We start from the raw sequence: 15,876 nt of genomic DNA on the forward strand, positions 1-15,876 counted from the left end.
GGATCCTAAAGGATAAGACAATGGTCGAAATATTAATATAAACCCAATGATAATGCATAAAATTACCCCTTCTGTAGATTACAGTTAGTGGTTAAAACGTTTGGACACTCAACTTGATGAATCAACCAATCAAAATACAATCAAAGTCCAGTCCCCAAAGTTGTTAAGCTAAAGTATAAGAAAACGATATTACAAAACTTTGGGGACTAGTGTAATAAACAGCCCATTGTACCAGTAACATAAATTCCTATGACCCCTCCCTCCCTAAATCTTATCTCTCATATAGTTGTGGCCAACAGTAGTTCCCAAAGTTTTATAACATTTTCTTATTCATTGGCTTAATAACTTTGGGGACTTTTACTGATTTTTAATTTGTTAAATGTCTAAGCGTTTCATTTGTAATCAATAGAAGGGGTAATTATGTGTATCATCATTGGGGGATATGCATCAATTTTATCGGCCATTGTCTTATCCCTTTAGCTCCCTGCTTATCTCTAACATAGTCATATAGCTAACAGTATTCTCATAATTTAGCAAAATTCTTATAATAAAATAACAGGATGTTTGTCTGTTTGCCTGTCTGTACCGAAAGATCTCGCCGAACCGATATGGTTCTCCATTACAGGGTAGCTTTTATAGGTCCTGAGAAGGTTTATGATTATTTTGGGAAGAGGTTAACACCAACCTCCCAAGAAAAAAATTCCTTCCCCCTCAAGGGCCCCCAAGAGGCCTCTAGGGGCGTAGCCGCTAATAAACAAAAAAAAGACGTAAAAAGGTGTTTGAACATATGTAAACAGCAAAAAGGAACAAAAATGGGAGAGAACTCTTAGACCACCCCAAAAAAATCTTTTTTTCTCTTTTCGCCATTTGATTCTAAAGATATTCTTCACTGTTGTTTCACAGAACTAGGCCCCTAGAGGCTTCTAGGGGCACATGAGAAAGGGGAAGTTGAATCCCAAAACGCATTTTTCCCTAAAATATTTATAAATTCAGTACAGACAAACAACCTTTTACTTTAATATAAGGACTAGCGGCTTCGCCCCTAGCCTCTTTATATTTTAAAGAAAATTTTTAAAAAAATGGAGGGGGGTGTATTCGACTCCACTTTTTTATTTACGTTTTAAAAAGAAATTTTTTTTTTGGGGGGGGATATTTTTCATTTTAGAGGGGTTAGGGGTGTCCCACCCCCAAATAGTTATAAACCTTCCCAGGACCTATGAGAAGCTACCCTGTAAAGGAGAACCTGATCGGTTCAGCGGTTAGCGAGATCCTTTGCTACAAACAGACAGACAGACAGACAGACAGACATCGTTCTACTTTATATTATAGATAGAACATATAAATAGAGTCAATTTTTAAATTTGAAGCAATTGAGCCAAGAAAAATAAATATGTGGAAATATGTAGAATGAGAACTAAAACAATCCCTGAAAATTAAAGTTGTCTATCTTGAAGATAAGTAGAGAAAATCATTGAAATTTGATGAAAATATGTAAACTTATTAAACCCCTGAATATTTCAGCTGTCTATCTTGAATACATCCGAGAAAATCGCGTTTTCCCCATAGCGTTACGGACGGACTGATGGACAGATAGACAAAAAAAATATAGAGAGTAGCTTCGCTACTAAAAAAGATAACCTTATTACATGAACACCAAATTTTCTCTCTTACTCATTCTAAAACATAAAGGCATTCAATAAAGCATTTATTTGCTTATTAACAAGAATGACACCATCCATAAAAGCAAAGCTCTAAAAAGGTAGGACCAACGAACATTAATACTTGTAGTGTGTCAGTACTGAAAAATCAGAACATAATAATGTATAAAAGTCGAATCAAAATTTTAATTAAATTTGTTGAAAAACTGCTTAAAAACAGGATAATGTTTAAGGACATACTTACGTTTTTAGGACTTAATTATAGAGATGCTTCGCTTATAACATTTTACTTTGTTATTCTAGGAATCAGTATTCCAAAAATCAAATCAATCGGATAATTCTATCCCATACAAATTTGTTGTTAAAAAATTTAAAAATCAATACGTTTAAAATGGACGTACGGAACATCTGGTAACGATTATAGAGTTGCTAATCTTTTAAACTCGTACATATTTGTTGTTATTCCTATACCTAGGAATCACCTGCAAAGCTTAAAATTAATAGGACAATTCTAACATGCATAAATTAACTAAAAAAGCTAACCGTTACTGACGGACGGAACCTAATTATAAGAAAATTACGCGTTTAAAAAAATTTTGCGTTTAAGGAGATTTTTGTTGGATTTGAAAAGAATATATTTCCAGTTTGGCTTCGAAACCGAATAATATACTATAAAATCATGTAAAGCATCGTATTACAGGCAGTTTTTTTTTCCAAATTTCAGAATAACAAGGATGACAACATCCACAAAACCGAAGCTCTAAAAACAGAAGAAAGGACAAACGAACAATAACTCTTGCAGAAAGTCATAACTTTAATTTCTAAGTTTAAACGAAACTGTAAATATAGGGGGAGGTAGGTTGTGCTAAAATTCAGTACAGGTGTGAGTTTTAAGGCTTAAAAACAGTAGTAAAACGATAAAAATGTATGATGACTTAAAAAAATGTTGTCTACCTATAGTTCTTTTCACGAAAAAAATATACATATTTAGTGAATATTATTGTTCTACAACTATTTTTAAGCCTCAAAACTCATACCTTTACGGAATTTTAGCACAACCTACCTCTCACTTTGTTACAAAATTGCGTAAATACAGGAAAAAGATAAAGGGCAAACTTTCTATTTTAAGATTTTATTATATAGATGCCTCGCTTATAATACTCTACTCAAAGTTATATTTAGTTCCATACCACTACAGGAATCACCATACCAAGCTCTAATAGGAATTTTAAAACAGAGGGTTGCGTTCAACCCAGGTATAAGGTATAACCAACATGCGAAATAAATGAAAAATTATATTTGGGGGGCAAATGTAGAGGTCGTCAATTTTACGAGGAGTTGCCCCCCTCAACGACAGCTGAAAAACACGTAGTGGTTACGTGATTTTTCCCCCAATTAATTTCATTGTTGGTATAAGATGCGTTCAACCCCCCCCCCCCGGCCCCCCCCTCCCTCCGGATTAAGGGTTTAGTTAGAAATTAGTTTTCAACATAAGGGGCTTTATAACATGTCTGCCTTTATTGGAATGATTTGAAGAAAAAAATATTTTATTTTTACAAAAAAAAATCTTCCAACTAATTTTGAAAAATCTACCAATTCTAATATAAATGGATTTTAGTTTTGCTCATTTTACTTACAAATAACGTGCTAATAATTTTGAGGTATGTTTTATTTTAATTTTCATTGACAAACAATTTTAAATTTGATTTATTTATTATTAATTCCAGTATGGCTTTAGAACCAATTAATATCCGCTGGATTAGAACCGGTTCTAAGGCATAATGAAAAATTATGTATCGTATTATATCCAGTTTTCTACGAATGTAAAAATTTAAATCATAATATTAAAACCAGTTTTGTTAGACCATGCCTTCGGCGTCTCGGGGCTAACAAAACTAGTTTTATTCTTAAAATTGTACATTTGTATATCCGCGGAAAGCTGTTTGGAATTCTATGCGATTATATTTATTTCTCGCATCGTATTATAATAGTTATTTCTCGCATCGTATTATAAACGGCTTTCCGCGGATATAGAATGTACAATTAAAAGATTAAAACTATTTGCCGGAGGCTTCGGCTAAAAAAACTGGTTTTAATATTTTTATTGTACATTTTTATATTCGTAGAAAGCTGGATATAATACGATACTAGACATAGTTTTTTCGTATGGATGAGAACCGGTTCCTATCCACCGGATTCGAATGATTACGAGAAAAAGCTTTCCGCGGTTTTAATCTTATAATTGTACATTTTTTATTTGTAAGAAACTGAATTTAATACGATGCTAGACATAATTTTTCAGTAAGGCTGAGAACCGCTTCTTATCCACAGTATATTAATCGGTTTCGAAGCGATACGGGAATTAACTATTCGTTGTATTTTTTAGTTAACCCTTGGTGGCCAGGGGCCTTCAAAACACCTCAACTTACAAAATCAAATTTCCTGTTGTGTTTAAGATGAAAGGACAGGTACCCTTTTTAAGAGAAAAACTTTTCAATAATTAGGGTTACTTATTTTCGTTATTTTAAACAGTTGAGAATTGTCCTATCGATTTCAAACTTTAAACGATGATTCCTTTGGTAGTTAGGTACGATTTAGAAAGCGTAGCAGCTCTACAATCATAACCAGAATGGCCATATGTCCATTTAAAACAAGCAGTTTTTTTTACTTTTTTGATAACAAATTTTTGTATGTTAAAATTATCCTATTCATATGTTTTTTTAATACGGATGCTATTACAACAAGGTACAATGTCATAAGTGAAGCATCTCTATAATTAAGTCCTAAAAACGTCAGTATGTTCTTAAATAATATTTTGTATTTAATCAGTTTTACAACAAATTTACTTACAATTTTGTATAGACTTAAAATATTAAGTTTATTCAGTTCTGACACGCTAGAAGTGTTAATGTTTGTTTGTCCTTCCATTTCAAATCTTTGCTTTTATGGATGTTGTCATAATTGTGTGGTAGGGTGAAGCGTTTCAACCCTACAATCACGAGTTCGATTCAAACGAGCCCCTAGCCTTAAAGATTCTATCAATGAATAACTAGCAGTAGTTGCTACTAAAGAGATATATTTTAAACTGAATACATTTACAATAGGATTACTACTATATATACACAATTAGATGATAAAATAGGTTAGGTAGAAGGGGGTTTGGGGAGATGGGGGCGGAGCCCCGTTTCGGTGAATATTTGTGGGGTAAGCTTCAGCAAGGGGAAGGCAGACATCTCCCGGCAAGATAGGTGACTGGGGCTTGGGGTTGTAGAGGGGCCGCGCCCCTCCCACTATCAGATATGTCCAATTTGACTGCTGCTTGTGAGGTATCGGCAAGGCCCCGAAGGGGCCGGGTGGAATGGTGATAAACTAGGATTAGCGCTGGGTTGTGATTTGATAAGCCGAAGCATAGCAACTCTATGAAAGGCTTGTCCGTATGATGCCGCCCTACCACAATTGTTTAATATTTACATATTTTCCGATGTTTGTGGATAAAAATATTAAAAAGAACGTGTCCTAACTTTTGTGGTTTTTTCTAGTCGGTGCTTTTAGTAATAAGTAGATGTAAAATAATCCATAGAATTTAGATATATGTAAAATCGTTTTTTGAAGTAGTTTTTTTTTTAATTAAGTTGGTTTCAAAGTACTAAAACGCAACAAAAAAGTAGAAAATTGCCATTATGAACAAAAATAGAAAGATCTTTAATTTGACATTTCTTTTTTTATTCTGTTGAGTAATTAATGAAAAAATCTATTTTGTCATAGCCCAGTGAATCAAAACTTTGATTGGTTAAAAAAAACACAAAAGTTAGGACACATTCTATAAATTATTTATTACCTAGATAAATTATTACTTGTTTAACTTAGCTAACCCTTGATCCCAGGGACTATTAAATTTCTCGGGTAAACTTTTCTATTGAAAAAAATCATTTTTCTCCATACGAAAACTTTCACTCTATGAGCATGAGTTATAGTTGCTAGGACTTTAAAGGGATAAGACAATGGCCGATAAATTGATGTTCATTCCCAAAATTACACCTTCTGTAGATTTCAATAAGTGTTTCGAACATTATACACTCAACTTATACCAACCAATCAAAATTCATTAACCCTTACAGATCGGGGGGGGGGGGGGGCTCCAAGAGCCCCCCCCCCTCTAGTTTTTTCAATCTCATTTTTTTCGTAGGCAAGATGGAGAGCTGTAACTTCATGACTTTTTAAGTTTAGTAATTATACGGCGGCAATAGTTGATTTTATTAGGATATCTGGTCTGTGTCGGTCGTGGTGTCCGGTCAAAGTCAGTGGGTAGCAAAAAAAATTCTAAATAAATCTTAATTTCTACATTATGACTTTTGTGTATAAGGTAGAAACCTAAAATTTTTTTGGTGATATCAATGACCTTCTGAGAAAAGTGAGGTTATGACCGTTTGACCGCTCCCTGACCAACTTTATGACCGATTTTTGTCCGGCATTTACTACAGACATATATCATAATTTTTATTCAAATATTCTTTACTGACCAACCACAAAGAGTTTGTTCCAATATCTTCATAGCCTTAGGAGAAGCATGAATTTGAGATATTCCTTGCTCAACAAAGTACCTTGTGTGAAAGCACCTATCAAAATTTAAATATAATATCCAACAATTATTTTTAAACTATAATTTATTGCTATGAAAATAAAAAAAATGCACAGTAAAATTTATCTAGATGAAGGCCTAGAAGAGAATAATGAATGATATATATATTAAATATATAGAAAACTAACTATTTTACAAGAATAGATCATTATTGTATCAAAATATAGTGATTTTGATTATTTAGCTTCATTTTTACAAATTTTCTACTTTTTAAGGAATTAAGAGGGTCATTTTTTTTTGCATAATTCCATAAATTTTAGTGTTGGGTTGTAGTCAAATACTCTTTTTAAGTCAAGGTGTTTTTAATTATAACCAAATGTATATGAATATGAAATGATCCATAGTTAACAACAGTTTGACTTAACAAGAGCATTTGACTACAAACCAACACCCAACTTTACATGAATACACAAAAAAATGACCCTCTTTTTATATATGAAGGCACTTTGGAAGTCTGTACTGTATAATAATCAGCAATTTTCATTTTAACACAGGGGGGGGGGGGGGGAGGATGTTAGATAATTCTCGTAACATAAAGAGCTGTAAAAAGTTTTTGTTTTAGTGCACAACATTCTATATTGCAACAAAAATGTCATGTTGGCAATTTTAAAATTTGGCATAAATTATGCAAATTTTCAAACATTATGCTAAATAATTTGAATTACAATGTTTTAGAGAAATAAAAGCTAAAAAACATAAATATTTGATCAAACCAATGGAATGTTTATTGCTCTGATATTACAATAATCTATCCACCCCCCCCCCTCTTTTTACATTTTTCAAAACATAATTTTGTAATTTTTTTGGTTAATAAAAGCTCAGCATTGAAAAAAAAAGAAGAAATATTACATCAAACATAAACAGACAACCTTTTATAAAAATTGAATTAAAGAATGGATTGGATAGGTATGTGTTGTTTTCCTTGTAAAGGATTAACATCCCACACACCCATCCCTCCCTATTTCTATTATATCATCATCCAGGGATCTCAAGGGATAAGACAATGGACGTTAAACCATTCCCCAATGATGATAAAGAAAATTATAACAATTGTAGATTCTGTTTGAAAAGTTTGGACACTATTGGTCTGGAACCAACCAATGCATATTTAAAGCTTTAAAGCTATAAGAATTAAAATAACTTTGGGTACCAGCATAGTTTACAGTCCAATGTCCTCTCCCTCCCCCTGGCTATATCAGAATATATATAAACTACTGTATTAGACATAGACTTTTGAGATCTTTAACAAGAACAAAACTAATTTAAGCAAAGGAGAGTATAAAAGTATAAAATAATATTTACAAATGTGTATAATAATAATATAATATGGTACATAATCATAGGATCTGATACAGAGCTCTGTACCAGATATGCATGGATGGAATAAGGTTTCTTAATTATCACTAATTATCTCTTGTGTGTGTATGTATGTTATTATGTCCTTATGGCAGATATATACATATACATACAGAGAATATAACTAGAAGTGTGGTGGTGGTGGTAGGACTAAATATTACTCAACACCAAGATTCAGATCCTGGCTGTTGTTGTTGTTGTTGTACTACATGATCATGATAGTCATGATAGCCCAGATTATTCTCTCCTGTCTCAGAACTACTGCTATCTGTCTCTGTCTCACGTCCATACATGTCTGCCAGCTTCTTGAAGCGTGGCCCAAAATTGTGCAGGTATTCAAACTCCAGATCCTGATCAGCCTCGCTGCCAGAGTTGAGGCTGGATAAGCTGGAGCCAGTGCCAGAGTTACCATCACCTTCATAAGCATAATGCCGGAGATCATCATAGGGCGTGGCTTCTGGATCCTGGTCAACTTTGTCCTTAGTCTCATCCAGAAAGTGGCCGACTCCAGGTAACTCCTGCTGCTGCTGCTGTTGTTGTTTGTCCACTGCTGGTGGCAGGTATTGTCCATTTAATGTCATATGGCCATATCCATTCTCCTGTACTTGTGTTGTACCACTGCGCAGACGCAGGACTGACAGATCATAGCCAGTACCATCTCCCTCACCTCCTCCCTCGTCATCATAGTTGATAATATTCTCTCTGATGTCGCAGTCAATGTCCTTGTCGCTGTAGGGCACCCTCCTCCTCCTGTACACTGTGAGCACACACATGGCCGTCAGAATGATGGCCAATATCGCCAGGATTATCAGCAGAAAGTTGAGGTTCATGCCAGTGGCCTCCACAGCCAATACATACTCCATGGAGCAGCCATCCTAAAGTAAATATTTAGGATAAATGGATAATAATTATGGTAGGACATTTACTAGATTAGGACATCCATAGAAACCCCATACAATGTCAATCGACGAAAATTGGACAAGTTAAGTGAAACTTTTTAGAAACCACTGTTTTAGAGGTCCCAAAAGTACCCTACAAATGACCAGAATGCATTGAAAAGTAAAATACATTTTCTTTTAAAAAAGTCATTTAGAAGTAATACACAGACAAACGTATTGGGTTTGCATTAAATGATAAGAAAGCATAGATAATTGTTGAAAAAGTAAAACTTTGTTCTTATGCATTTTTTGTTTTGTTGACTGCACTGATAATGGTGTGTGGTACCTGGTACTGCTCGCCATCTGCTGGTGTACCCAGACTGATCCACAGCGGGCTGCCATCATTCTCTGACACCTGCAGGTCACGCAGACAACCAGCAAAACTGTCACCAGCTGGCAGTGTCTCCCTGGCAACCTTGAGCTCAGCTGCCAGGTCCCGCAGCCGGTCCTTGCCAAAGTAAAGTCCTCCAACCTGTAGAGGACCATTGGAATTCATGTACTGGGCTTTCCCACGTGGACGAGAGGCCTGCAAAACAAAATAAAGATATGTTTAGATTCCCATAACTATAGGGAATGTTGTACCATTTTAAAATAACAAAAATGTTCCAACAAAAAAGAAAAAATCTTCGAATTTTTATGAAATGGTTTACAAAAATAAAAACATCCAATAATGCTAATGTTAATCTTTCTAGTGCTCCGTGTAAAAATGTTATTCATTCAATGCTGTACTTGTCCAACTTATGGACATAATTGTCCCTGTTAAAAGTAAAGCTTTTCTACGTTGTGAGTCAGTCTGTCTTAAAATTGTCCTACCAATTTGAAACTTGTTGACTGCGTATAGCATACCTGAAGCTGACAATCCTGGATACTTGGAAGACAGTCTCCATTATCCAGGATGAGATGGACAGTAGAATTACTCCAGGAGAACTCCACACTATGCTCCACACCATCAGAGACAATCTTAATATTCAGGATATTAATAGGTATATAGTTTATGTTAAGATATGCCCCTAAAGGCACTTGTTATTGTATGTGAGTGACTTTTTCTTTACAATGTACGGTTTCTCTTAGTAGGGTAGAAATACCCTCCCCCCCCAAAAAATAGTTATAACCCTTCACAGGACCTATAGAAAGCTTCACTGCAAAGGTTACCAAGATCCTTTGCTCCATACACATCAAAATAAAAAAATTCTGTTACCTTCTGTAAAATGCCAGTGCTAGTTTCTCTGCCATAGTTGAGATAATACTTGAGCTTGCCCTCGTGTATCTCCAGGGCCACAAAGTCAGTAACCCCCTGGACAACAGTGTTGGGGGAGGGGCCCTGGTACAACAACAGACCCCGGGACTGCTTGGTAGTAAATCTCAGCCTTATTGTTGTGTTGCCACACGAGTTGATGCCCTGGTGTGTTGTCCATCCATATCTAATGCTTGCAGATCTTTTCTCACAGAAAGGTCCATACACTTGGGGCTGATCAATGGCACACTGACATTTGCCCGTGACTGTGCAGCTGCCCTCCAGGCACACTTGCTGCTGCTCCAGGCTGTAGGCTGACCGCCACAGGTTAGAACTGCTGCTGCTGTCCAGGTCGCATGACTGGCGGGGTGGGGCGGGGCAACCACAACGGGCCTCGGTCAAAGCTGTTACACCAACAAATGTTGTTCTAAAGCCAAGCAAATAAAGTTATTGATGCTAATACCATGTATGTATTTTGGGATGTCTGATATGTAAAACAAAAACAATGAAAACAATTTCTCCTTGGCTACTACACACAGCTACACAGATATCCTGTTACTTTGAACTGAGTAAGAAATATACAAAAATAAACTTTATTTTCCTATTGGTCATGACTGCTGTGGGTTGATTCTCTATCTCCAGTTTGTTATAGCAAGCTCCATCACATTTAGCCTGACATCAGGGAATCATTCAAATAACTACACATTAATCTATAATACAAAGTAGAACCACTGAACCGACTTTTACTCTTCAGGAAATATAGATACTAGTAGTGGTTTATTAAAAATTGAATAAAATTAAAGTTATTTGATGATTACTCCTGCCTTATCACTGAGTGATCTCTCAACAAGACACTCGTCAATATTGATCATGACAATATTGAAATCCATCTGTCTCTCCAGGTCTGTCTTCCTCCTGGCCACACTCAGTTCCATCCTTTCAGGGGCATAGTACGGAGATCCATGGGCTGAGAACCTTACATCTGTACCCTGCAACACAAACAAAATTTAATAAAAGTAAACCAAAGTTTAAGTTGGCCAATGAATAAGATAATGTGGTTAGATGTTACAAAACATTAATTACAAAACCTTTATCCCAAGCAATGCAACTATTTATAGCTGACTCATTATGCAAATGAAATGAAAAAATAACTCCCTTAACTACTAGAATCCGAACATTTTCTAACCAAACATATTTCGTTTTCCTATTGGCTGATCTAGAGAGCAAGTATCTAGAGATTATATCTATTGTCAGCAGTAGAAAAATCACCTTTTTATCTGGCAGATCTGCGGGCAGCAGTGTGAACACATCCACCACAGATGCATTCAGATATCCACGCAGCAGCTTTGTCAGCTGCTGGCGGCCGTCAGCACTCAAGCTGCTGCCAGAGAGAAACTTTTCAGGTGGCACATCAATTCTAAATAAACAAGAAATTAAATAGGTAAGTTAGGTTAGGTAAAATGGGTACTGGGTATCTTTTATAGAATAACATTAGCAGCCAAGAAAATCATATTTCACAGACAAAGAAAGTATATTATAGAGTAGCTTTGCTTCTGAAAAGTGGAATAAAGTAATTGTCTATATTGAAGTAATGGATATAGAACACATGGGAGAATGTGTCACAATATCCACATATTTTATACATCCATTGTTGGTGTGCATACCTAATGCTACCACTTTTCTTGACAGCCTCTGCAGAAATCTTTTTAACTGTGACAGTGACATTAGCTGGCACAGCTCGCTGTCCCCGGGACACATCATCCACCTCGAACTCCATGTGGTATGTCTGAATAAGTATAAATGTCAGGGATCTTTAGGGATAAGACAATGGATAATAAATCATACATAAAAGTAACAGGATCTGTGTCTGTCTGTCTTGAAGGATCTCTCAAACCGCTGAACTGAGGTGAGATAGTAAAGCTTCTCCTAGGGCATGGGTAGGTTTACATATTTAGGGGGGAGGGCACCGCAACCCACCCAAGAGAAATCATCCCTAGAAAAGAAGAACTTTCCACCTCAATTTGAATTTTAGAAATGATTTTTTTGCAGCAGGAAAATAATATCTTGTGCAGAATCTGTTTTTATTTTATCATATTTTATTTCTGTGTGTTTTAATCCAGGAATCTAAAGCGATAGGACAATTGCCATAAAATTAATGTACATATACAATGATGATATTCAATATTACCCCTTGTGTAGATTAAAGTTAGTAGTGGAAACGTTCTGACACTCAACTCAATGAACCAACCAATGAGAATCCAATACCTAAAAGTTTTACCTTAATTTCTTCATCAAGTTTGATTCCCTCCTTCATGGAGATAATTCCAGTACTTGGATCCAGGGAAAAGTCCGGGTACCTGGAGGCATCCTGCCAATAATAATAATTATTATAGTATTATAGACACCTTTCTGCGGATAGTAAAGTGAAATAATGGCTCAGAACTGCTTCTAATCCAGTTCTCCTCAGAAATAGTGTTTTATTACCTATATAAAACAAGGATATCCATTAAGTAGGAAAGCACAAAAAATCGTGGATTTAAAATTTATTTGTTAAAATCAAGAATAGATTTATTGGAGAAAGTCAAGACAAAACCTTATTATATTTTGTATGATGAATATAAATACAAACCTTAAATCTAAAAGTTTTATCTGGCAGGTCCCAATCGTCTGGGTCATCAACAAAGACTCTGCCAATCTTTGTGGTGGGTGCCCGGCCCTCGTAGTTGTATACAAATATCTCACTAGAACCTGATATCCATAATATTATATCATCCATTATATTAAACTAAATATTACAAAGAGTATACATTATTTAATAAGTATATATGCGGCAACTTTTGTTTAATGAAACCTTCCAAATATTTAACATTTACAAAACGGTCTGCTTTATTGCATCAAGATCCATGACAGATCTATATAGAAAATAAATGTTTATAAATGAGCTCAAGTCCATTATACACAAAGTCCACAAACAAGTTTAGGCCAGGAATCTAAAGGGATATGGCAATAACCAATAATTTCATGTGCATCCCCAATGATGACAAGACAAAATTTTCCCTTATGTAGATTACAATTAGTGGTTGAAACGTTTTGACACTCTACTAAATAAACAAACCAATCAAAATTTAGTAAAAGTTCCCAAAGTTGTTATGAGAATTTATCATATAAATTCAATGTTGATGTTCATCAAATTGTCACCAATTCTCTTATCCATTTAGATCCATGGAATGAGGGGACATTGGACTGTTTATTACACTAGTCTCCAAAGTCTTGTAATAACGTTTTCTTATTCGTTAGCTTAACAACCTTGGGAACTTTTACTGAATTTTGATTGGTTGGATCATTTGGTTAAGTGTCAAAGCGTTTCAACCACTAATTGTAATCTACAGCAGAAGTAATTTTGTGTTTCATCATTGGGGATGTACAGTACACCCATGTATCGGCCATTTTTTATCCAAGGATTTATACAGAATTGTTATCAAATCATATTATAGACAGCTTTCCGCAGATAGCAAAGTGAAATGATTCACTTTTTAGAGTACATGATAATCCAGGGTAGGTAGGATCCTAGTAATAATAAATCCATTTTTCTTCAAAATTGTAAAAATATTAAATTTTATAACCATGAACCTACCTGATCTCAAAATTTGCTCAATCAATAATTGTAATTTTGTGTATCATCATTGGGGATGTGGTACCGGCCATTGTCTTATCTTATCCCTTAAGTTTATGTTCTAAGATAGAGCAGATATGCCCCTAGAGACACTTAAGAAAGGGGGGGGGGGTGAGTCAACCCTACTCTTTCTATATCAGTTTTTAAAAAAAACATTTTTTCTATGTGAGGGTTATTTTTTCCTATGTACGGTTTCTCTTAGTAAGGTTTATATACCCAAATAGAAGGTATATAAACCTACCCTGGTCCTATAGAAAGCTTCACTGCATAGGTTACCGAGATCCTTTGCTACAAACACACACACACACACACATAGAAAGACAGACATTCTGTTACTTTAATATAGTCCATATAGAACTGATTGTTGAAAAGTTTGGACAATAATTTTGGTTTGGTAAGTGGTATAACGTGTTTTAGGTTATTTTAAACTTTTACTTTTTTCATCAGTCTAACTGTCAACGTGGTCTAATGGATTTCAGACTGGTGCATACATTAGGCATTAGATGGACTTGTATATATTACGGTGAAAATGTATTGAGGTACTACTATATGTTGGCAGAGGCCACTATCTGCAGGTTAATTTTGATTAAATTGTCTTTTTTATATATTGAAATTGATTTGTCATGCATTTAGGGTCTTGAATCTATCACCTTCTAACCTAATATTGTGTGTAGGATGATAAGTTTGAGTTTTGTATTGGTTGGGTATAACGAATCCTTGCGGGAGATTTTTGTATTACAATGTGAGGCTATAAAATTGGTCTGGTCTAGGTGGCGGTAAATCCTCAATAGATATTGTAGAGTATTAGACTGCTACAAAATGTGATTTTATTTATTTAGACAATTTTTTTATTGGCTTAAAATGATAAGCTATATGAAGTATATACAAAAAAAAACATTATTTAATTTTTTTAAAATTTTCAATTTTAATGTCTCTCTCTCTCTTTTTTTTATTCTCCCTCTCTTTCTTTTTTTATTCTCTTTCTTTCTCTCTCTCTCAGACTGTCCCTTTTCTTCCCTAACTCCCCCTTATTTCTTTTTATTAACTGATTTCAAAAATTCTAATTTTACCTTAAAAATATTAATAATTAAAAGGAGAGGTTGCGTGATTTTAAGACGCATTTTTACCCCTCTGCTGACGGATAGGATAATACTTTCCTTGTAAAAGTTGTATTAATAAAACTTGACACACAGCTAATTAACTCTTGGGAGAAGCCATGCTGAAAAGTACAACGCTCAGAATTGAGAAACATGTCAGATATTTAATTGCAAAGTCGATCCAGATTTAAATGTTAATTTTTAACGCATTTTTACCCCTCTGCTTACGGATAAAATGATTCTTTCCCTGTTAAAGTTGTATTAATAAAACTTGACACACAGCTAACAAACTCTTAGGAGAAGCCATGCTGAAAAGTACAACGCTCAGAATTAAAAAACACGTCAGATATTTCATTGCAAAGTTGACCCACTTTTAAAGGTTAATTTTGAAAGGTTTGGTGATTAATTTTAGACGTATTTTTAACTCTATGCTTATGGATAAAATAATTCTTTCCCTGTTACAGTTGTATTAATAAAATTTGACAAATAGCTAATCAAATTTTGGGAGAAGGTTTGTTTCAGGTTTAAGAAACTAAAAACTACACCCATAGAAAAAAGTTAAAAACCAGACTTCTCTTTCTGCCCGCCCCCCCCCCTTCTCTCTCTCTTTACCTCCTTCCCCCCCCGCCTCTTTCTCTCTCTCCTTCTATTACACGTCGCTTCGCTCCGGTTAAAGACACATAAACTACACCCAAAGAAAAAAAACAGTTAAAAACCAGACTCCTCTTACTGTCTCTCTCTACTTCACGCCTCCCCCCCTTCTCTCTCCCTCCTTACCCCCCCTCTCTCTCTCCTTCTATTACATGTCGCTTCGCTCAGGTTAAAGACACTTAAACTACACCCATGGAAAAAAAACCAGACTCCTCTTCCTGTCTCACTTAGAAATTGCCAGAATAAAATCAATCAATCAATCTCTCTATTTATCTATCTATCTATCTATCTACTATGGCACGTTATGGCTGATGTACAGGCCCCTCTACCTTCCATCAATACTCTAGTTGTTACCTGGGTATATCCATCAATACTCTAGTTGTTACCTGGGTATATCCATCAATACTCTAGTTGTTACCTGGGTATATCCATCAATACTCTAGTTGTTACCTGGGTATATCCATCAATACTCTAGTTGTTACCTGGGTATATCCATCAATACTCTAGTTGTAACCTGGGTATATCCATCAATACTCTAGTTGTTACCTGGGTATATCCATCAATACTCTAGTTGTTACCTGGGTATATCCATCAATACTCTAGTTGTTACCTGGGTATATCCATCAATAC

The 15,876-nt window shown here is 35.1% G+C and overlaps 1 protein-coding gene across 1 annotated transcript; it reads right to left on the reverse strand.

Annotated features, from left to right (window-relative positions):
• Nucleotides 1-6,864: 6,864 nt before the first annotated feature.
• Nucleotides 6,865-12,616, reverse strand: LOC145307405 (DE-cadherin-like). Its single transcript, XM_080149830.1, has 10 exons — nucleotides 12,455-12,616; nucleotides 12,104-12,193; nucleotides 11,490-11,611; nucleotides 11,095-11,242; nucleotides 10,650-10,814; nucleotides 10,427-10,497; nucleotides 9,790-10,252; nucleotides 9,438-9,551; nucleotides 8,878-9,117; nucleotides 6,865-8,528 (listed from the first exon to the last, which is right to left on the reverse strand). The coding sequence occupies exons 1-10, from the start codon at nucleotides 12,599-12,601 to the stop codon at nucleotides 7,815-7,817; spliced, it is 2,274 nt and encodes a 757-aa protein (XP_080005956.1). The 5' UTR covers nucleotides 12,602-12,616; the 3' UTR covers nucleotides 6,865-7,814.
• Between the last annotated feature and the right edge of the window lie 3,260 nt (nucleotides 12,617-15,876).

Source organism: Acartia tonsa, chromosome 15 (assembly GCF_053477335.1).
Source record: "Acartia tonsa isolate MP-2025a chromosome 15, ASM5347733v1, whole genome shotgun sequence".
Taxonomy (NCBI): Eukaryota; Metazoa; Arthropoda; class Copepoda; order Calanoida; family Acartiidae; genus Acartia; species Acartia tonsa.